The sequence below is a fragment of the Podospora pseudopauciseta genome, assembly GCF_035222475.1.
Source record: "Podospora pseudopauciseta strain CBS 411.78 chromosome 7 map unlocalized CBS411.78m_7, whole genome shotgun sequence".
Classification (NCBI taxonomy): Eukaryota; Fungi; Ascomycota; class Sordariomycetes; order Sordariales; family Podosporaceae; genus Podospora; species Podospora pseudopauciseta.
Window position 1 is genome coordinate 426,208 of NW_026946667.1, and position 19,597 is coordinate 445,804.

Sequence of the window (19,597 nt, forward strand, 5' to 3'; positions counted from 1 at the left end):
TGGCGCTCACCAATCAATGCAGATTAGCTGACCCCACATGGGAGCAACACCATAGAGAAGCCGCACTGTGTAAAATCTCCATACGTCGGCGACTCTCACAGTATGAGAAATGACGGAGCACGGTCTCAACTCTTGGCTTGGTGAAACGCGGTGCTGTCAAGCGCAAGCGCGGGGCGTGGTTGACCAGCTTCCTGCATCTCAATATTTTTTTGCCTGCCACTGGATTTGGTCCATCCTCATATTCACACCGACTTCTCTAGCACAAACATCGCTAGTTTTGATTCTGAGTCTGTCAAAGTCGATTTCTCCCAAAGAAGCCGCGCCGGCTTTCTGCGCGCCGAGTAATCATGGCGACCACCTCTAACATGTTCCTGTACTCGTTGACGATCCAGCCGCCAACCACGATATCACAAGCGTTGCTGGGCCAGTTCTCGGGAACCAAAGAACAACAAATCATCACCGCCTCTGGCTCTCGCCTCACATTACTCCAACCAGACCCACGGCAGGGCAAGGTCAACACCATTCTATCACAGGATGTCTTTGGAATTATTAGGGCCATTGCGTCCTTCCGCCTTGCTGGCAGCCACAAGGGTAAGTCGCACTGTTGTCTTTCCCCCTACCTCAGTATCTTGGACACTTAGTGATTCGGTATCCGCTCCGCAGCTGTGGCGGCATGATGATCCTCCGCCTTGACTCGAAGCGGCCGTCCCCGGATCCATCACAGAGGGCCTTTGCGACGAGCCTTTGCTAAAAATTCATATGAGCCTAGATTACATCATCCTCGCGACAGACTCGGGCCGTATCGCTATCATCGAGTACCTGCCCAAGACCAACAGGTTTAATCGCATCCACCTAGAGACCTTTGGAAAATCGGGTGTTCGACGTGTTGTACCTGGCCAATATCTTGCCGCCGATCCCAAAGGAAGAGCCTGTTTGATTGCCTCGCTCGAGAAGAACAAACTTGTCTACGTCCTTAATCGTAACGCCCAAGCAGAGCTCACCATCTCCTCGCCATTGGAAGCACACAAGCCCGGTGTCTTGGTGCTTTCGCTCGTCGCCCTCGATGTTGGATACGCCAACCCTGTGTTTGCAGCCCTGGAGCTCGACTACACCGAAGCAGACCAGGACCCGACTGGGCAGGCTGGTCAGGAGCCAGAAGCACAGCTTGTATACTACGAACTCGATCTCGGTCTGAACCATGTGGTTCGCAAGTGGTCTGACGCGGTGGACCCAACCTCTTCGTTACTTTTCCAGGTTCCCGGCGGCAGCGATGGTCCTAGTGGTGTTCTGGTCTGCGGCGAGGAAAATGTTACTTATCGGCACTCGAATCAGGAGGCTTTCCGCGTACCAATTCCACGACGGCGGGGTCCTACCGAGGATCCCCAAAGAAAGCGAACCATTGTCTCGGGCGTCATGCACAAGCTCAAGGGCAGCGCAGGTGCCTTTTTCTTTTTGCTGCAGACAGAAGATGGGGATCTCTTCAAGGTTACGCTGGATATGGTCGAGGACGACAATGGGAATCCCACCGGAGAGGTGAAACGACTCAAGATCAAATACTTTGATACGATTCCAATAGCCACAAGCTTGTGCATTCTCAAGAGCGGTTTCCTCTTTGTGGCAAGCGAGTTTGGCAACCATTCTCTGTACCAATTCGAAAAGCTCGGCGATGATGACGAGGAACTCGAGTTCTCGAGCGAGGAGTTCCCAACAGACTCTCGTGCCGCGTACAATCCGGTATACTTCCAGCCTCGGCCACTCGAAAATCTGACTCTAGTCGAGAGCATCGACTCGATGAACCCTCAAATAGATTGCAAAGTGGCAAACTTGACAGGAGAGGACGCGCCGCAAATCTACTCGGTGTGTGGTAACGGTGCGAGAAGCTCTTTCCGTATGCTTAAGCATGGGCTGGAGGTATCAGAAATTGTTGCCTCGGAACTCCCTGGCACACCTGCTGCAGTCTGGACGACCAAGCTCACAAAGTACGACGAATACGATGCTTACATTGTTCTTTCATTCACCAACGCGACATTGGTATTGAGCATTGGCGAAACCGTCGAGGAAGTTAGTGACAGCGGATTTCTCACCACTGTGCCAACATTGGCTGTCCAACAGCTGGGCGAGGAAGGTCTTATTCAGGTTCACCCCAAGGGCATTAGACATATTGTCCAAGGTCGTGTTAATGAATGGCCAGCGCCCCAGCATCGGTCGATTGTGGCTGCCGCTACCAATGAGAATCAAGTCGTCATTGCTCTGAGCTCGGGCGAGATTGTGTACTTTGAGATGGATGCAGATGGATCTCTCGCCGAGTACGACGAGAAGAAGGAAATGTCTGGTACCGTCACGTCTTTGAGTTTGGGAAGGGTACCGGAAGGCTTACGGCGGAGTTCGTTCTTGGCTGTTGGGTGCGACGACTGCACTGTGCGCATTCTCAGCCTCGACCCGGAATCCACCCTCGAAATGAAGTCGATCCAGGCTCTTACAGCGGCGCCGGCATCGCTTTCCATCATGTCTATGGAAGACTCGTTCGGTGGCACCACCCTATATCTGCATATCGGCTTACACTCTGGTGTCTACCTCCGAACTGTGTTGGACGAGGTCACTGGTGAGCTTACGGACACCCGTCAAAAATTCTTGGGCCCCAAGCCCACCAAGCTCTTTCAGGTTTCTGTGCAGGGGCGGCCATGTGTGCTCGCCCTGAACTCCCGCCCATGGTTGGGCTACACGGACCCTATTACCAAGGGTTTCGTAATGACACCGCTGAGCTATGTAGATCTTGAGTATGGATGGAACTTTAGCAGCGAGCAGTGTCTGGAAGGCATGGTGGGTATCCACGCCAATTTCCTCAGGTACGTTTTTAATCTCTCTCTACTTCCGCTGCTGTATGATGATAAAAGGGATTCCTATGCAATTGCTATGAGGGTTGATTACGACACCAGTCGTATCAATTGTTCCTTCTGAAGAAGCTGTTTTATACCTTGTTTCGATACTTTGTTGGTAGTTTCCCTGCTAACTGGAGAGTTAGAATCTTCACCATCGAGAAGCTCGGGGACAACATGATCCAAAAGTCCATTCCTCTGACCTATACACCAAAGCGCCTGGTCAAACACCCCGAGCAGCCCTACTTCTACACCATCGAAGCCGACAACAATACTCTCCCACCGGAGCTCCGGGCGCAGCTGCTGGCTCAGTCTAATACTAATGGTGACGCAGCCATTCTGCCGCCAGAGGAGTTTGGCTATCCCAAGGCCAGGAACAGGTGGGCATCGTGTATCAACATTGTCGACCCTGTCAGCGATGAGCCAAGCGTTCTCAATCGTGTCGACCTCGACAACAACGAAGCCGCCGTCAGTGCTGCCGTTGTGTCGTTTGCCAGCCAAGACGGCGAGAGCTTCCTTATCGTTGGTACCGGCAAGGACATGATTCTCAGCCCTCGCCAATTCAGCGAAGGCTACATCCATGTCTACCGCTTCCACGACGATGGCCGTGACTTGGAATTCATCCACAAGACCAAGATTGAAGAACCCCCCATGGCGCTCATCCCCTTCCAAGGGCGTCTCCTCGCCGGCATTGGCAAGACGTTGAGAATCTATGATCTTGGTCTCAAGCAGCTTCTCCGCAAGGCCCAAGCCGAAATTGCCCCTCAGCTTATCGTGTCGTTGCAGACGCAAGGTAACCGTATCGTCGTCGGTGATGTCCAGCAGGGGATTACCTACGCCGTCTACAAACCCGAAAGCAACAAGCTCCTTGCGTGGGCGGATGACACCATCAACCGATGGACGACCTGCACAGCCATGGTCGACTACGAATCCGTCGCCGGCGGAGACAAATTCGGCAACGTCTGGATTTTGCGGGCTCCCGAGCGCGCCTCCCAGGAGTCAGACGAGCCCGGCTCGGAAATCCAACTCGTCCACGCAAAGAGCTACCTCCACGGCGCACCCAATCGGACCGCTCTCATGGCGCACTTTTACACTCAGGATCTTCCTACGTCGATCACCAAGACGAATCTTGTTGTGGGCGGGCAAGATGTTTTGCTCTGGAGCGGGATTCAGGGGACGGTGGGGGTGCTGGTCCCGTTTGTGAGCAGGGAGGATGTGGATTTCTTCCAGAGCTTGGAGAGTCACATGAGGGCCGAGGATCCGCCGCTTGCCGGGAGGGATCATTTGATTTATCGGGGGTATTATGTGCCCGTCAAGGGGGTGATTGATGGGGATCTGTGCGAGAGGTTTGTGCTGTTGGCGAATGACAAGAAGCAGATGATTGCTGGGGAGCTGGACAGGAGCGTGAGGGAGATTGAGAGGAAGATTTCGGTGAGTTTCTTTTGTGAAGTCTGATGACGATTTGAGGATTGTGCTAACTGGTGATAGGACATCCGTACGAGGTCTGCATTCTAGTACACTGACTGGGGAATTAGAGATGTCTATATGGGGGGTGGGGGAACGTACCTATATGCGGAGACTTGTTTTGAGGTAGCCATAATGTCTGTCAGCACCAGCGTCAGAAAAACCAAAAGCGAGTTGCTTTTTTCGTTAAAGAGTCTGGAGTTGAGCAAGGGGCAGGCTTTAGGCGTTTGTGGTAGTGTAATTGAGCATGTTTACAAAGGCCTTTTAGTTGTGTGAGTATGCCTCAAACTTGCAAATGAGTGTGTGCTCTTTTCGAAAGATGTCAATCCAAGCCACCAACCATGCACGCCTTTAAGCCACTAAAATCTACCGTCGACTATGTGTACATATCCCTTCCCAAGTAACTTTACCCCTGTCTCATGCCATTCCCACCATAAATATATCCCCTTCATATATCCATCCCATCTCATACTCCAGATCTTACACCCCCCTCACCCCACCCCATCCCCAGGGGATACTACCCCCCCAACAAACCCCCCACCAACCCCCTCACCACCTTCCTCTTCCCCTGCTTCATCACATCCCCCTTCCTCATCGGATTCTCCCTTTCCCATCTAACATCATCGCTATATCTACGCACCGCCTCGTGAAAGTCATACCCCGCCCCCTCGAGGTAAGTGACCGCGATGTCATAGTCATGCTCCTTTGTGGCGACCATCCAACGACGTATCTTCCCTTTCCGGGCCTCTTCCTCCTCTCCCTCGTAGGGACGGGGGGAATGGGAGATTGCCCCCTTGGGGAGGTGGGAGGCTGGTATGAGGAGGGTGCGGCGGGCGTGGAGGAGTGAGTCGGTGGGGAGGGAGTTGTAGGATCTTAGGAGGGAGGGGGGGAGGTTGTATAACAGGGAGAGGGAAGGGATGCTGTCGTGGGGGGTGAGGAAGTGGAGGATGTCTTCTTCTTCTTCTTCTTCCTGAGGAGGGGGTTGTTTCAATTTGGGTACTGGTCGTGATGATGATGATGATGATGATGATGAAAGGGGTGTGTAAGCTGGGGGAAGATGGAGGGAGGAATAAGGGGGTGGATGAGTGTCGTCACTGGGAACAGGTGTGAGAGAGCGGGTGATGTTATTCGGTGAAGAAGATGACGACAAAGATCTCCCTGAGCTTTGGCAGTAAGGACAGTAGGTTAGGAAACGGGGGTTTTTCTGTTGCACACAAAAGGGGGTTTATCGGTTAGTCTTTCTTTTCTGTCACATAGAGAGTCCAATGCCAAGAATGAAGCGGAAGAAAAAGAAATAGCACACAGATATGCAGTCAGCGCAGATTACGCGGGCGCAACAGGTTAATCGGTGATGCTGCTGGTGGAGTAGTAGTTTCCGATCTCCGCCTGTGAGTTGTTGGTCATCCTCGTCTTTGTCGGATAGGGGCTGCTTTTCGGATGATACGTCTTGTGGTGGTGGCGGAGGGGAGGAGATGGTGGATAAGAGGGTTGCGCATGTGCAGCAGGCCTCCTCCTCTTGCCGTCTTCCTTCTCCTGGACGTATCAATGTCATTTCTTGCGCAGAAAGAAAAGTTTGGTACAGGTGGTGGTTTCGACCGTGGGAAACAAAGGAGGCTGTGTCTAATATTCGCGGGTTGCCAGATCTGGAACCTTCGGATTCGTGGGATACTGAGAGAAGGCTAGGTTACGTTGCGGGAAGGGGGGGGGGATATGAAAAGGTTACGGAATAAGTGATGGAATTCAGGACATAACTCGCATCTATCAGAGAGGCACAGAAGGTTCGGGTGGTATTGGTGGCGGTTGACGTCTTTGAATGGCCGTGGGGGGCAAGGGTAGGTACCTCGAGGGACAACTGTTATCGATAAGCTGAGACACTCCTGCACAAGACCCCAGGCACCCAGCAACCTACCCCACTTTACCCCGCGGACATCTCGAACCTTGAATCTGAAAAAAAGACATGAAGAAAAAAAAAGCGGAATATCTCCGAACGTTTCCTTTCACCCTTTCCAGTGAGACGTCCCCATAATCCCAATATCATGGGGACATCCCGCATGGAGATGGGGGCATTGGGATCACCAGATCCGAGAAAATCCTAGCAAGCATCCTTTGTCAAAGCCCTACACAGTAAGTTTGTTGATGACAAGTCGACACCGCTTTGCGGGGTTCGGTCGAATCTGAGCCGTCAAAAAAAACAAAAAACATCGCTGTATTCGATGACTGGACGAGACGACGATCATTGGCCGCTGCGCGCGGCGGCCCGTCCAGGGTTAGAGCTCTTCCATGTGACTGGGTTGCCAATCGGCATTTTTACTGTGCAGTAGTTTTGTGTTCTCCTTCCATGGGCCCGGTGTGGACAGCGCCGAGACGCCAGCGGTGATGCGGTGAGATGGGGACATCATGCACCTATTCCTGAACGGGCCATTCAGCCATCCGGTTGGGCCCTGCCCTAGGGGGGAGGCTGGCCTGCTGGCTTGCTGGGCCTGACCAGGGCTTCCGTCTCTTTGGGATCTGTTGTTCCCCTCAAATTGCTTACGGCGGCTTGCGCGGGGGGGAGGAGGGGGGAGGAGAGGGGGAGGCGCGTGGCTGTTTTTGTATCACGGCAACACGGCCTACTGTGTCCGGAAATCTATGGCTTTTTGTCCCATGTTGCAAGCTGGGGGATCTTAAGGGGGAAGGGTTGGGGGGCGAAGAAGAAGGGGGCTGCGGGGCTAGCCGCAAGGTGTCAGTGAAAAGCTCGGTGGGTCGGCTCTAGATTCCGTGTGTCCATGGATGTCGCAACTGCTTCTTCAGTCCCCTAGTCCCTGGTGGCTGGCACTTGAAACCTGGGAGCTTCGGGTATTTGAGGACAGGAGGTCCCGGCTCGCACGAGGGAGATGCTTTCGTCCCCGTTCCTGGGAAGCTCGTTGCTCTCTCTCTGCTCTCTCTACACTCTGCTCTCTCTGCTCTCTCTGTTGCTCTCCCCGAACCCCAGGGTCCGCCAAGAGATATTCAAGAGAAAACCAGTTGCTAGTCAGCGAGAGCTAAGCTCCTTAGCTGAGTGCCAATCTGAACGTCACAAGCCATGGCGGTAAGTCTTCAGTTCTCCAAGTCGATATCGACTCTGTATGGGAATGTAGGGCTGATAACGGATGCAACCATGACCCCGCCAGGCCTCCTATCCTCAAATCGTCCTCTTTGGCGATTCTATCTTTCAGGGAGCTATCGACCTAGTAGACGGCTTCTCCTTCCACGCTGCCCTGCAATCAAGTTAGTAGCAATATCTCCTTCTTGAGCTGAGATTCTCAGGGCTAATAAGGTTGTCTTTTTCCCGCGTATCAGAAGTCAACCGTCGATATGATGTTATCAACCGCGGGCTCTCAGGCTACAACACATCAAATGCCCTGGCCGTCTTACCTCAGGTCTTCTCCCCGCCTGGTCCGGGCGTGCCGAAGATTGAGTGCCTGGTTTGTTGAGCTTGGATGAAACCCGTGTATGGCGCCTACTAATCACGAGCGGCCAGTTCATCCTCCTTGGGGCCAATGATGCTTGCGTCCCATTGCCCACAAACCACCAGCATGTTCCCCTCGACAAGTACAAGATCAACTTGAAGCGGATCATCACACATCCTACCATCACAGCCCACAAGCCCAAGATTTTCCTCATCACCCCACCGCCCCTTGACCAGATCCGTATCACCGAGCTTGACCTCGCTTCCGGGCACCCTTCGGCGACAAGGCATGCCAAGATCAGCGCGTCATATTCAGAGGCTGCCAGACAAGTGGCCGCCGAGAACGCCGGTGTTACCCTGGTTGATCTCTGGAAGGCCATAATGGACACTGCCATCAAGAAGACGCCGTCCTTCAACCCTAACGGCCCACCTCTCGGGTATCCAGAGGGACAGCGTGGCTATCTAGAGCACCTCTTGCCAGACGGTCTCCACCTGAGCCCCGAGTCGTACCGCATCTTCTACGATCTTGTCAGCTCGTATATTGACTCAAACGATGAGAACAGAGTGCTTCCAGAGTGGAGACAGGCGCCGTGGTTGGAGGAGGATGGCCATCTGAAGGGTTGAGGTTGAGATTGCCGTTGTATCCTATCAATCCTGTCCCAGGTCTCAAATGGACAAGACCCTGGAAACGGCTGGGGGGTCCACCAGATAAAGTCTTGCCAAGACATTCTCGAATGGTACCTTGGCGTGGGTGGGTACCGTGTACATACCTTTAGGTACTTTCTTTGCTTTCAATCTCATCACACGTTATGTTTACCCGCAAACAAACAGTGCCGGCCTCTGGTGAAGAATCCAGTACAGAACCAAGCCGTAACTCAACCATGGCTACAGCAAACTGGACGGGATCCTGCGGAGAGAAAAGAACCATGCGTGCCGGGAGCATTAGGACAGTGTTGTCAAGTAACTCTACCTACTTTAGACTTCTTCAGCACAGACAGCTAGCTTAGTCATGGGCTGGAAATGGTTTAGGGTCCCTCCTCCCTTCCATCACTTTTTCAGACGCCGCAGTTTGTTGTTGTTTAAGCCGACCCAACCTCCACAACCTCCACTGATTGGACCTTGTTGGCCCTGACGGTGACTCTCTGAGCAAAGCAAATCAACTGTGTGTCCTGAACCACTGCCCTCTCTCAGCTGGCTGCCCTCTGCACCATCACCGAGCATCCCAGATCGAACATTGATTCCGACGGTACTTTTAATAAACCCAGAAGGGGTCCATTAATAATCACCAAACCACGACCACGGCCACGACCACGACCGACGGAAACACGCCCCCTGCATTCCCCAACCATCCACCACCGGCAGTGCCTCTTTGTTTCGCGCGACAAGATCTGGCGGCGTACCTCGAAACACCACCTCATCGTTTCCTGCCTGGTGTTTCCTCTCTCTCTCTGCATTCTCTGGGCTCGCTGATCTGCGGGAGCTCACATCTGCAACTCTATTTTCTCGATTGTGCACACCTCCAACGCATCGTGTCCCCCGATCTCCCACAATCCTTCATTTGCACCGTTGCCGCCCTTGAACAGGGACCATCTGAGCACCACTTTCTCTCCGAACCCATCGTGTTCCCACCGTGACCTCTGACCCACGATTCTCGAAGTGTCCATCCGATCACCACTTTGGCCGTTTCTTACCTTCCCTTTAGCGAGTAGGTTCCGGATTCCCCCTACGGTCGCTCCGACTTTTCGACGGACCAGCAAGCACTCCCGACGTCGAACTAGTAGCTGTCAACGACTCACTGTATCGACGGTAGCAGTCAAACGCCGGAATTCATCCTACCTGGAAGCCTCGGGGGATGCGGGGGGCGGAGGACCTCGATAGGTGAAGCAGGTCAAGCATCGAGGTCGAGCAAATAAACCAAATACACACCACAAAAAGATCGAGTCCCAAATCAAGTTGTTTCTGTCGTCCGGATTTTCTCGAAAACATTTGCCCAGCGACATCTGTCTGAGGTCCCTCCTCCCGCGCACCCCCCCTCCCCTTCTCCCCCTCCCCCCGCCGGCTGTTGCGTGCTAGAACGAATCCATTCGATTCTCAGAATCCTCTCAGAGTCTCTCCTACATTCTTGTCTGGGCATGGAGCCGGTCTTCATAGTCTCACGCGAAGAGTTCCACGATGTTCAGATGGAGCTGAAGCGTGTTCAGAACATACAGCACCATCACTCGGAACGGCTACGGCTCATTGAGCAACGTCAGGCTGATGATGCGGCCTTGAAGTCATGCTGGAATCCTCCCTTTCCAAGCGTGCTTGGGGGAACGCCTCAGCATGGTCAGTGTCTATGACTAAACAGTCGGGAAGACATAATGCTAATCATGAGATAGGGCCCACCCATATGCCGTCGGCCGACTTCAGCGACATTGACGACGAACAGAGTCAGACCCTGCTAGGCACTTTGCAGCTCGATGCCGAGGACGAACCGATACGCAGAGGGGCTGCTTCGCGGGCCAATAGCGTGCGGTTCGACGAAAGTGCCCTGCACGGTGCCGGCTTTGGAGGCCATGCCATTCGCCACTCCAACGACTTTGGTCCCATACGTCCGTCGAGCGGGATGGGAGGACACCAGTTGGAACGGACATATTCTCACAAGTCGGATGGCAGACATAGTTCCGCTGGACATTCGGTCCACTCTGGAATTTCTGGGAGAGCCAGCAGTCTCGGGCTGGATACCAATTTTGTGATTGGGGGCCGTGACGACGATGAGTCGCCCCTAGATATCCCCGAGCCCCCACCCGTTTTTTATGTCTTGGGCTCGGCCCCCTCCATTATCCGCTGCTGGATCACGACCGACTTCACGTCCGAAGGGTTGTTGTATGCCGTGGTGTGCACTGGATCTCAAAAATCGACGGTTGAGTACTCGCTGCTTCGAGATCTGGACCTGGTCAACAACATCCATCGGGATGTGGATGGTGCTCACAGAATCACACTGCCAGTTTTTCTGGCTGAGGCCCGGGTTACTCAGTCCAACTCCCGCGGCGGAAGTCCTGCATCACAGCTGCCTAGTATCACAGCCAACTTTGAAGTCACGGGCATGGACCAACAAGACAGCCCCGAGACCAAAAGAGCGATCCGCGTGTTCATCGGCAGCCACACGCTGCGGCTTCTCAGTGCCGACCTGTTGCTGTCCCAAAACTGCATGACTCTGTACGGCAACGACCGGAACAAGCTTTCGATTCCGTTTGTGCGGCCCGAGGACGATGCCGTATTCAAGCATTTGACTACAGCCAACCTGCTTCCAGGCAAGCCGAAGCTCAACGCTGCCGCACCCGAGTTTGTTGCTGGTGACAAAACGGTAAAGCGCTCTCCCAAGGTGGCGGCGGAGCCGGAGCGTCCAGTATCCAAGCCTATGGGGGGTGGTTTTGAGGGTGTAATGTCTCCCGCCGCGCAGCCGAGCCAACCTGTGTCCAAACCTGTGACGGCGACGAGTACCGCGTCGGAGAGTGGAGCGGAGAGTGAGAAGCAGCACCAGGAATCGACGAGCGCGGAAACGTCTGGAAAGGATTCACACACAACAACCGATGCCCCACGCCGCGAGCCCAGCCTTGCTATCAGAACACCCTGGCGGCAGACGGCGGTAGGGCTTTCTGAGAACGGCACTCCCTTGAGTGGTTACCAGCCAGCACCCCGCACGCGCTCTATGAAGGTGCTTCGACCACCCAAGGCTAGCAGCAGCACCTCATCCTCGGCACGAACAGGAGCGGCATATGAGCCAGCGCCGACGGCACGTTCAGGAAATGAGCAACGGCGTAAGGGCCAGAGTGACGCCCAACCCCCCATTGGTATGAATAGTTGGGGTATGTCGAAGCGCAGCATGAGCGGCCCAGCTCTCAGCAGCCTCAATTCGGAGACGAGGGTCTCCTCGGCTGCGTCTACGTCGACAATCACCACACCTACCACCAGTAGTCACCATGACACGGGTAAAACGACGCCTTCTCTTCCACGGACAGCCAACAACCCTCTTGGAAGCGCGTCGGCATTTTCGTGGATCGCATCCAACAAGCCCAAGACCCCGGCCGCTGCTGACTAGGAGAAAGGCGTTCGGAAGAAGACTCGCCGGCATCAGGGAAAGGGTAAGAAACAGAAGAAGAAGGAGAAGAAGAGGATAGTTGTGAGCTGCTGAGGATAATGAGGAGGTTGGCTTGGCAGATGAAGATCAAGGGCAATAAACTGGCTGCTAATGGATGGTCTTGAATGCCCGGGTTTAGTGCGCCTTGAGGTAGCAGGCAGGACCGGCGGTGGTTTTAGCTGGGTGATTGAGCTTGCAGCGGCAGTAGTAACTACGATAGTTATGAGCAGAAAGCAAAAGTAAAACAGTCTGAACGAAGGCCGTTGCGCCTGATGATCCACGTTCTCTTCTGTAGAGTTCCCAGATCCATCTCAACAGCTATGGCCCCAGGTGGTGTGTCTGTCGAGGTCGAGCCGCTTCTCCAAAACAGCCGGATAGGTGGAAGCATGGAAATTCCAGGTACGTACCTAGACCACGGGAGATGTCATAGCTCTTTTTGATACCATCAGACATCTCATCCAATGCCACCAAATTCATTCCCATCCTCCCATACAATTCCCCAGGACGATCCTAAGAACCGGCATGTGGAACACTGTTATCATGCACCCATATACCATCACACGCACAAGGCCAAAGCTCGGTCGACGCTCACTGCCCGTTGATGCACCTTGTCGATTGGGATAGAGGTAGGATCTTGTATTTCTACAAGCTGGAGGTTTACTGGGACTGTTTGGTCAAAGGCCCAGTGCAGTCACTGAAGTTGGTTTACCATTTCCATAAACAGCTACTTGCCATGTTCTATAATGGATGGTATCAGCAATCCCAACAAAGAAAGCTCAGAGCTTCATGAGAACCAAGTCCAAGCTCAACACGTGAAAAAGCATGATACCTCATCCTCGCACATTAAAGAGATGAAACCCGTCTATAAGCTTTATTTACCTTCTTCTTGACAATCAAAACCTCCCTATAGTTGTCCCGCGGAGAGAGTAGGAGCTAAGAAGGCTGGGCTCTTTCGGCATTTGATGTTCTCGTGGCAGCTTTTCTGGGGAACCCGGCATACCTCGTTATAAAACATAGCAATTCGTTCGCCATCCATAAATATCATGCTATAGGCATCTGTTTATAGTATATCCGTACCGAAACGCAAGAAAGTTCATGGTTGCTCGTAGTCTGTTTATAAGCCGGATTAAGCGGGCATCCATCTCCTTTACACTTCGTTGGACAATCAGCACTGTCTTCATTTTCCACAACCCCAACAGCATATCTACTCGAACGACGGCCAGGTCGAGAGGAACCACTGCAGTTGGTCACAACACTGTTTTCACAAACAGCTACGTGCGTTACTTATCATACTTTACCTGATCGATCGATAGCACCACCCCAAGCCCCAGCGAAGAAGCCTTCAGAGACTGATAGTCCAAGCCTTGACACGTTCAAAAGCAAAACATCTGGCACTTGTAAAAAAAATAAAATAAAAAGAAAGAGAGAGAGAGAGAGAGAGAGAGAGAGAGACAAACAACCTCATGTGTTGATATATTGCTTTCATCTACGCGCTTATTTACCCAACTATATATAGCTTCTGTCAAAATCAAAAAGAAAAATCAAATCTTACTCCCCACCAACCCCCCCAACGCCCCCTTAGTCTCCTTCCCCGTGTCCTTGACCAGGTTCACAATCCCCTTGAACTCCGGCACAGCCGCATCCCCCATCAGCTCGTAAATCCAGCTCTCACTGCTCGTGACCACCGCCCCGGCCTGCCTCAGCCTCGCAAGCGCGATGGGGACCTCTTCCTTGTTTGTCGAGCTGACGCCGTCTGCCAGGACGTAGACTTTATGTCCTGCCGCTAACAGGTCGAGCGCAGTTTGAGTGACGCAGATGTGGGACTCGATGCCCACGATGGCGACCTGGGCGGGGGAGGAGAAGACGGGGTCGGAAAGGATGGGGGGGATGAACATGCTGAAGCGGGTTTTGTCGATATCGGCCTTGACGGTTGTGCGGGCGAGGTGGGGTTTGAGCTCGGCGACGGTGTCGCCCAGGCGGGACCGGTTTTGGGTGGTGACGAAGACGGGGAGGGAGAGGACGGTGGAGGCGCGGAGGAGTTTGGAGGTTGTGGAGATTCTATTGTGGGGGGTGTAAGTATCACTTGCTACATAACTAGATGAAGGGGGTGCCTACACTTTGTCGAACTCGTGGATGGCAGGGCGGAATTTCTCTTGGATGTCGCAGACGCTATTGTGGTGAGTTAGTCGATTGTGAGAACTGGGTGGGCGATAGCCATGTCCATGAGAGATGAGGTGGGAGAGTAATGTGCAATTAACATACAAAACAGCTGGGTTTTCTACATCAATCCATCATCATCAGCAACACGCTCCCTCATGACGGGTCTCAAGAGTAAAACATACCAAACCGCCTCTGCGGCGCCGGAGCAGGAGAAGACATGGTCGCCCTGTTGAGTATAGAATACGATCTCGCCTGAGTTGAGATGATTGAAGCTACAGGTGTAAATTGTCTCCCGAGTGTCGATGTAATTGTCGGTTTGAAGCAAACTCGCAAGCTCATATTATCATGAGATCAGAAGATATGATGACTCAATTGTCCAGCCATGAAAGAAATAAAAAAGGGAGCATCGGATCGATGACAGGATTAAGAAAGAGCGGGGCAACGGAACCGACGCCGAGCATGCGGGACGGCCGCGGCCGGCGGCGCAACACTAACACGCACGCACGTTAGGGTAAACGATTCCGGGGGTGGGACAATGCCGGTTGCCTTCCTTCCCCGCATAAAAAGAGGTGGCGATCTCAAAATTGGTGACATGTGGAAATGTTAAGTGGGGGTAACTTCATGAAGGGCTTTAGAGATCTCATCAACGTGTAAGTCGACTTGTAGAATGTCACCGGGTTAGGGTTATGTTTAGCCCCTGAATGGAGCCATTATCTACATGCTGGCCCTGCGGTTAAAGGTCCGTAACCGTCACCTTGGCCCTCTCCAACCACTTCATGTCCCCACTCACAGTGGCAGTCCGGATATTGTACAATTCGTCCAGGAAGGCCGAGATGAAGGTCCCAGGCCCCTTGACGTCCTCCCTCTCAGCGGCAATCTCGGCCGCAATCTCGAAATGCAGCATCGCCGTGACCACAGCCCATAGCTTGTCCTCTTTATGGTGCACAGCCAAGGCCACTGAGATCGCCGTCCCAAGTGTGCACCCCGTTCCCGTGACAAGACCCAGATATTCGTGTCCATTGGCGACAGTAACAGCCGAATATCCATCACTGATGTAGTCCGTCTTTCCAGTCATCACTACCACGCTCTGTTCCCTCCTGGCCAACTTCACAACAAGGTCGAGTTTGTTTTCGGGTGTGAGACTGTCGACGCTGTCGACGCCTTTTTGTTGCTCGCCGTCCACCGCGCCCCAGACCGTCTTGATCTCGCCTTCGTTGCCCTTGATGACGTCGAGGTAGCCGTTGGCGAGGATGGATCTGACGGCCTCCCTCCTAACTGAAGTTGCCCCTGCACCAACAGGATCAAAAACAACCGGCTGAACGGCCACATTGTAAGCCTGGAGCGCCTTGTAGTAGTTCAGCAGCCCCTCGGGGGTGACGGTGCCCATGTTGACCACCAGCGAACCTCCCAACTTGGACAAATCGGCAGCCTCCTCGCCGTAATTAGCCATGATGGGTGAGCCACCGACTGCCAGAGCGACATTTGCAGCAAAGTTTTGTACCACCTGCCCCTTCGTCAGTATCATCTCCCCTCAGAATGTGCTTGGAAACATACCAAATTCGTCATATTGTGCGTCAATGGCTTGGCCTCATGCACCTTCTTGATGATTTCCCCCGCCACCTCCAACACCCCCTTACTCGCTCTAGCCCCCATCAGACTGCTACCCCTGAACTTGTCGGATGATTTGACCAGCGTCAGAAGCTCTTTGCTTGCCTCCTCAGGATCATCGGCAGACATGATGGCGCTGACAACAGCCACACCATTCAAGGTGAGCCACCCTGGCTTGCCATCAACATGCCGGCTCTGGTACATAATACGCGCGATGTTGTATTTGTTGAGACCGCCGATACAGACGGTTCTGACCTTGTCGTAGTAGCCGGCCGTGTCCATGGCGGCGAGGATCTCACGAACTCCGGCGGCACCGATGATGGCCTTGGCATTTGTTTTCCTTTATTTTGTCAGTAGTCTACCATCAAGTCGAAGAGGAGGCTACTCACGTCGGAGTGGCGTATACGGTGCCAATACCCAAGTAGTCGGCTCCGTTTTTGCAGGCGATGAGGGCCTCTTCCACATTGCTGACGGTTACTCCGATGATCTTGTCGTCACCGAGTAATTTCCTGGCCGTCTCCAAATCTGTGTTTGTCATTCCGAAGTCAGCAACCGAATAGATGAGAAGGATATCGCCTCAAAGAACTCACCCACATCATCCTGCCCGATATGCACACCCTCACACCCCACCGCCAGCGCGACATCCACCCTATCATTGATCAAAAGAGGCACATTATACTTCTTGGTCAACTCATGCAGCCTCTTCGCTATAGACACCAACTCGCCCGTGTCGGCCGTCTTTTCGCGAAGCTGAACGAGGCTCACCCCTCCACGGAGGGCTTGCTCAACAACATCAAAAAACCGGGATGGGTCCTTGAGCACGGCGGGTGTGGAGTCAGTTACCAAGTAAAGGTGGTAGTCGACGTGTGGTTTCGGCATCGTGAAAGCAAAAGATTGGATGACAGTTGTGAGATTATCGGGCTGAGATGAGCGGTTGGGGATGTGAGTGAGTGAGTAAGTGACCAACTGAGTGGGGTCAAACTTTTGAGCCTTGAGAGAGAAAGAGAGCGCTTCAAGTGGCGTCACATCTGGCTCTTTCCGAGACGGCTTGGCGGGGGTAGTCACGGCATTGCAGTTGACAATACAGCTCCTTAAAGGTTCTTTGCTAATTTTGCTGGAGAATCATCATCAAATCTCTCACAGTTCAGCGTCTTTTACTTCCTATCAAGCATTTTCCACTCTCTTCCTCAAGGCTCGTTCAAGGGTTAGGGTTGCATATGCCGGATGTAGTTCCCCTTTTCCAAGATGTCACTACCCCTTTTCGACCTTGTCACTCTACGCCCGTTCCCACACACCCGGACGGACGGGTACTCTGGATATGTAACCATGCAACAGGATACGTCAAGTCATTTATGCCCACGAGGCCGGACGAAAGTGCACTGATGCACCCCGCAGTTTTAATTCCGAGAGGCGTCCATTGCCGCCTTGGGCATTTATTTTGGACGTTGACTCTTTTTAGAGATTCCTGCCCTCGTGCCTTCCAACTTGGCAACCGTGGGTAGTACCTGGTTAAACTCGGGGGATGGGGAGGGAGTTGCCCTCCTTCGTGGGCGAAGAAAATGAATTTAACCGCTTCTTGGGTCATGAACAACTTACTACATGGCATGGCACTCTAAGAGTCCTGCGGAGAGCGTGCCAGCCAAGATGTTGGATCATATCGAGATATGATGGGGAACTCCAAGCTGAAAGATCGTGAGTTTGGTGGTGTTGGCTGTTGGAGCAGCTGAATTCCAGGTTGGTAGAAAAGCCATTGCAATGTTAGGCTGTATCTGAGAGAGACACCACTAGCAACTCTGGCTAATACAGACCACTGAAGAACACAGCTTCATCATGTCATATGTCAAGAATTCATAGCACAGATGGGTGCTCATAGTACAGCATGCCGGAAGACGGGCAATTAATATGCCTTATACAAGGTAATATCGACTTCCCCAGAAACGCACCACGATGAGAGGGGGGGTTCAAAAGAGAACAAAATTCGGAGCACATGGCAAACACATGCATCATGTATAAAACCGTAAAGAATCCCCTTCCCCCCCAGAGACGACGATCCTAGTTACCACACCCACCATCTCCCCCCCCAAAGCCCAGCCAAGATGCGCCTCGCCGGAACATTCCTCACAGCAGCGGCTGCCATCACCGGCGCCGCTGCTGCCCCTGGCACAACCACCCTCGGTCCCCGCCAGCAGTCCTCCACCATCACCGTCGACCTCACCCGCACTTTTCAGAAAATGGATGGCTTCGGCTTCAGTCTCGCCTTCCAGCGCGCCAATCTCATCACGAACATGTCTGACAAGACCAAGCAAAAGGAGCTCCTCGACCTCCTGTTCAACCGCACCACCGGAGCAGGCTTCACCATCCTCCGCAATGGCATTGGCTCCACACCCAACAGCAACTCCGACTTCATGAACACCATCGCCCCTCGCAATCCGGGGGGCCCAAGAGCTACGCCCCAGTATGTCTGGGACGGCAAAGACAGTGGCCAGCTCTGGGTATCCCAACAAGCCGTCCAGCAATACGGCGTGAAGCAGATCTACGCCAGCAAGCACACCCTAATCCCCCCCTTCCCGCGGTCTCTAACGCTTTCCCAGACGCCTGGTCAGCCCCAGGCTACATGAAAACAAACAACAACGACGCCAACGGCGGCACCCTCTGTGGGGTCCCGGGAGCATCATGCTCATCCGGAGACTGGCGACAGGCCTACGCCGATTACCTGGTAGCTTACATCAAGTTTTATGCTCAGGAGGGCGTCCCCATCACCCACCTCGGCTTCCTCAACGAGCCGGACTACACCGCCAGCTACGCGAGCATGAGATCAGACGGGAACCAAGCAGCCGACTTCATCAAGATCCTCTACCCAACCCTCGAAGCCGCCAACCTGACCAGCCAACTCGGCATCGCCTGCTGCGAGACGATGGGCTGGGGCAGCGCCGTCAACATGATCAACTCGATTCGCTCTCAAGGGCAAGAAGGAAGGCTCAAGACTGTGACGAGTCACACTTATACTGGTGGACCGTCAAGCCCGATGAATAGTCGGAACCCTGTTTGGTTTTCTGAGCAATGTGATTTGAATGGGCAGTGGACGACGTCTTGGTACAGCAACGGCGGTGCAGGGGAGGGCTTGACCTGGGCGAATAACGTATATTCTGCGGTCGTGAACTACAACGCGTCGGGGTACCTCTACTGGGAGGGGGTTCAGTGGCCCAACCCCAACACCAACGAAAAGATCATCCGGGTGGACAACAGGACAAACACTTATGAAGTCTCAAAAAGGCTCTGGGCGTTTGCCAACTGGAGCAGGTATGTCCGGCCGGGGGCGGTCAGGGTTGGTACGTCGGGGGGTAGCGGGGTGAGGACGGCGGCGTTTAAGAACGAGGATGGGACGATTGCTGTCGTGGTGATTTCTACCACGGGGAGTGCGGTGAATGTGAGTGTTCGGGTTAGTGGAGGGGGGACGCCGATTTATGCGCAGGCTTTTGTGTCGGATAATACTAGGAATGCGGCGAGCACGCCGGCGACGTTGGGGCCGGACGGGACGGTGAGTGGGCAGGTGGCTGCGAGGAGTATAACTACTTTTTTTATACTGCCTGGGGCGAGGAAGTCGTGAGGTGGACGTAATGGAGAGGTTTTGATTTTTGAGAAGGGGGTAGATGAAGCGTATATCTCACATTATGCTGAACAGATAAATCCCTGGCTGCGGTTGAAGACCTGGTCAACCCTTTCGGCCGGCTGCATCCTCCTATGGTGGTGCCAGGGCGACCGACTTCTACGTCACACAAGCAGGAAGCCACAATGATTGTCAGGTCATGAGACAGCTCCACGGTAGAGTTTAACAGCATTCTTTTCCCGGCAAATATCCAAAATGTTGCACCGTTCACGGTTTTGTAAATTCCCATGTATCAAAACAAACCCCCAACGCCAAACCAAAACACGCCATCCCAA

General features: G+C 53.5%; 7 protein-coding genes across 7 annotated transcripts; 4 read left to right on the forward strand and 3 right to left on the reverse strand.

Annotated features, from left to right (window-relative positions):
- The first annotated feature begins 177 nt into the window (after positions 1-177).
- On the forward strand, positions 178-4,851 carry RSE1 (pre-mRNA-splicing factor rse1). Its single transcript, XM_062915222.1, has 4 exons — positions 178-591; positions 770-2,846; positions 3,023-4,307; positions 4,365-4,851. The coding sequence occupies exons 1-4, from the start codon at positions 348-350 to the stop codon at positions 4,389-4,391; spliced, it is 3,633 nt and encodes a 1,210-aa protein (XP_062761423.1). The 5' UTR covers positions 178-347; the 3' UTR covers positions 4,392-4,851.
- A 6-nt stretch (positions 4,852-4,857) lies between these two features.
- QC763_702050 (uncharacterized protein) lies at positions 4,858-6,105 on the reverse strand (the record flags this gene model as incomplete). Its single annotated transcript, XM_062915221.1, has 2 exons — positions 5,644-6,105; positions 4,858-5,544 (listed from the first exon to the last, which is right to left on the reverse strand). The coding sequence occupies exons 1-2, from the start codon at positions 5,890-5,892 to the stop codon at positions 4,858-4,860; spliced, it is 936 nt and encodes a 311-aa protein (XP_062761424.1). The 5' UTR covers positions 5,893-6,105.
- Positions 6,106-6,997: 892 nt separating this feature from the next.
- QC763_702040 (uncharacterized protein) lies at positions 6,998-8,391 on the forward strand (the record flags this gene model as incomplete). The annotated part of the gene is made up of 4 exons (XM_062915220.1): positions 6,998-7,407; positions 7,490-7,586; positions 7,659-7,783; positions 7,837-8,391. Exons 1-4 carry the CDS (start codon positions 7,402-7,404, stop codon positions 8,389-8,391), a joined length of 783 nt encoding a protein of 260 aa, XP_062761425.1. The 5' UTR covers positions 6,998-7,401.
- Positions 8,392-8,647: 256 nt separating this feature from the next.
- QC763_702030 (uncharacterized protein) lies at positions 8,648-12,645 on the forward strand. Its single transcript, XM_062915219.1, has 2 exons — positions 8,648-10,092; positions 10,146-12,645. Exons 1-2 carry the CDS (start codon positions 9,900-9,902, stop codon positions 11,846-11,848), a joined length of 1,896 nt encoding a protein of 631 aa, XP_062761426.1. The 5' UTR covers positions 8,648-9,899; the 3' UTR covers positions 11,849-12,645.
- A 702-nt stretch (positions 12,646-13,347) lies between these two features.
- QC763_702020 (uncharacterized protein) lies at positions 13,348-14,386 on the reverse strand (the record flags this gene model as incomplete). The annotated part of the gene is made up of 4 exons (XM_062915218.1): positions 13,348-13,945; positions 14,003-14,056; positions 14,150-14,165; positions 14,230-14,386. 4 exons carry the CDS (start codon positions 14,384-14,386, stop codon positions 13,429-13,431), a joined length of 744 nt encoding a protein of 247 aa, XP_062761427.1. The 3' UTR covers positions 13,348-13,428.
- A 394-nt stretch (positions 14,387-14,780) lies between these two features.
- THI6 (thiamine biosynthetic bifunctional enzyme) lies at positions 14,781-16,904 on the reverse strand (the record flags this gene model as incomplete). Its single annotated transcript, XM_062915217.1, has 4 exons — positions 16,246-16,904; positions 16,045-16,180; positions 15,602-15,995; positions 14,781-15,551 (listed from the first exon to the last, which is right to left on the reverse strand). The coding sequence occupies exons 1-4, from the start codon at positions 16,532-16,534 to the stop codon at positions 14,781-14,783; spliced, it is 1,590 nt and encodes a 529-aa protein (XP_062761428.1). The 5' UTR covers positions 16,535-16,904.
- Positions 16,905-17,751: 847 nt separating this feature from the next.
- QC763_702000 (uncharacterized protein) lies at positions 17,752-19,262 on the forward strand (the record flags this gene model as incomplete). The annotated part of the gene is made up of 2 exons (XM_062915216.1): positions 17,752-18,196; positions 18,247-19,262. 2 exons carry the CDS (start codon positions 17,752-17,754, stop codon positions 19,260-19,262), a joined length of 1,461 nt encoding a protein of 486 aa, XP_062761429.1.
- Between the last annotated feature and the right edge of the window lie 335 nt (positions 19,263-19,597).

Coding starts and splice junctions, on each gene's coding strand:
- QC763_702030 (XM_062915219.1), top strand. CDS start 9,900: ATGGAGCCGGTCTTCATAGTCTCACGCGAAGAGTTCCACGATGTTCAG. Junction 10,093..10,145: donor TGGGGGAACGCCTCAGCATG/GTCAGTGTCTAT, acceptor ATCATGAGATAG/GGCCCACCCATATGCCGTCG.
- RSE1 (XM_062915222.1), top strand. CDS start 348: ATGGCGACCACCTCTAACATGTTCCTGTACTCGTTGACGATCCAGCCG. Junction 592..769: donor CCTTGCTGGCAGCCACAAGG/GTAAGTCGCACT, acceptor ATATGAGCCTAG/ATTACATCATCCTCGCGACA. Junction 2,847..3,022: donor ATCCACGCCAATTTCCTCAG/GTACGTTTTTAA, acceptor CTGGAGAGTTAG/AATCTTCACCATCGAGAAGC.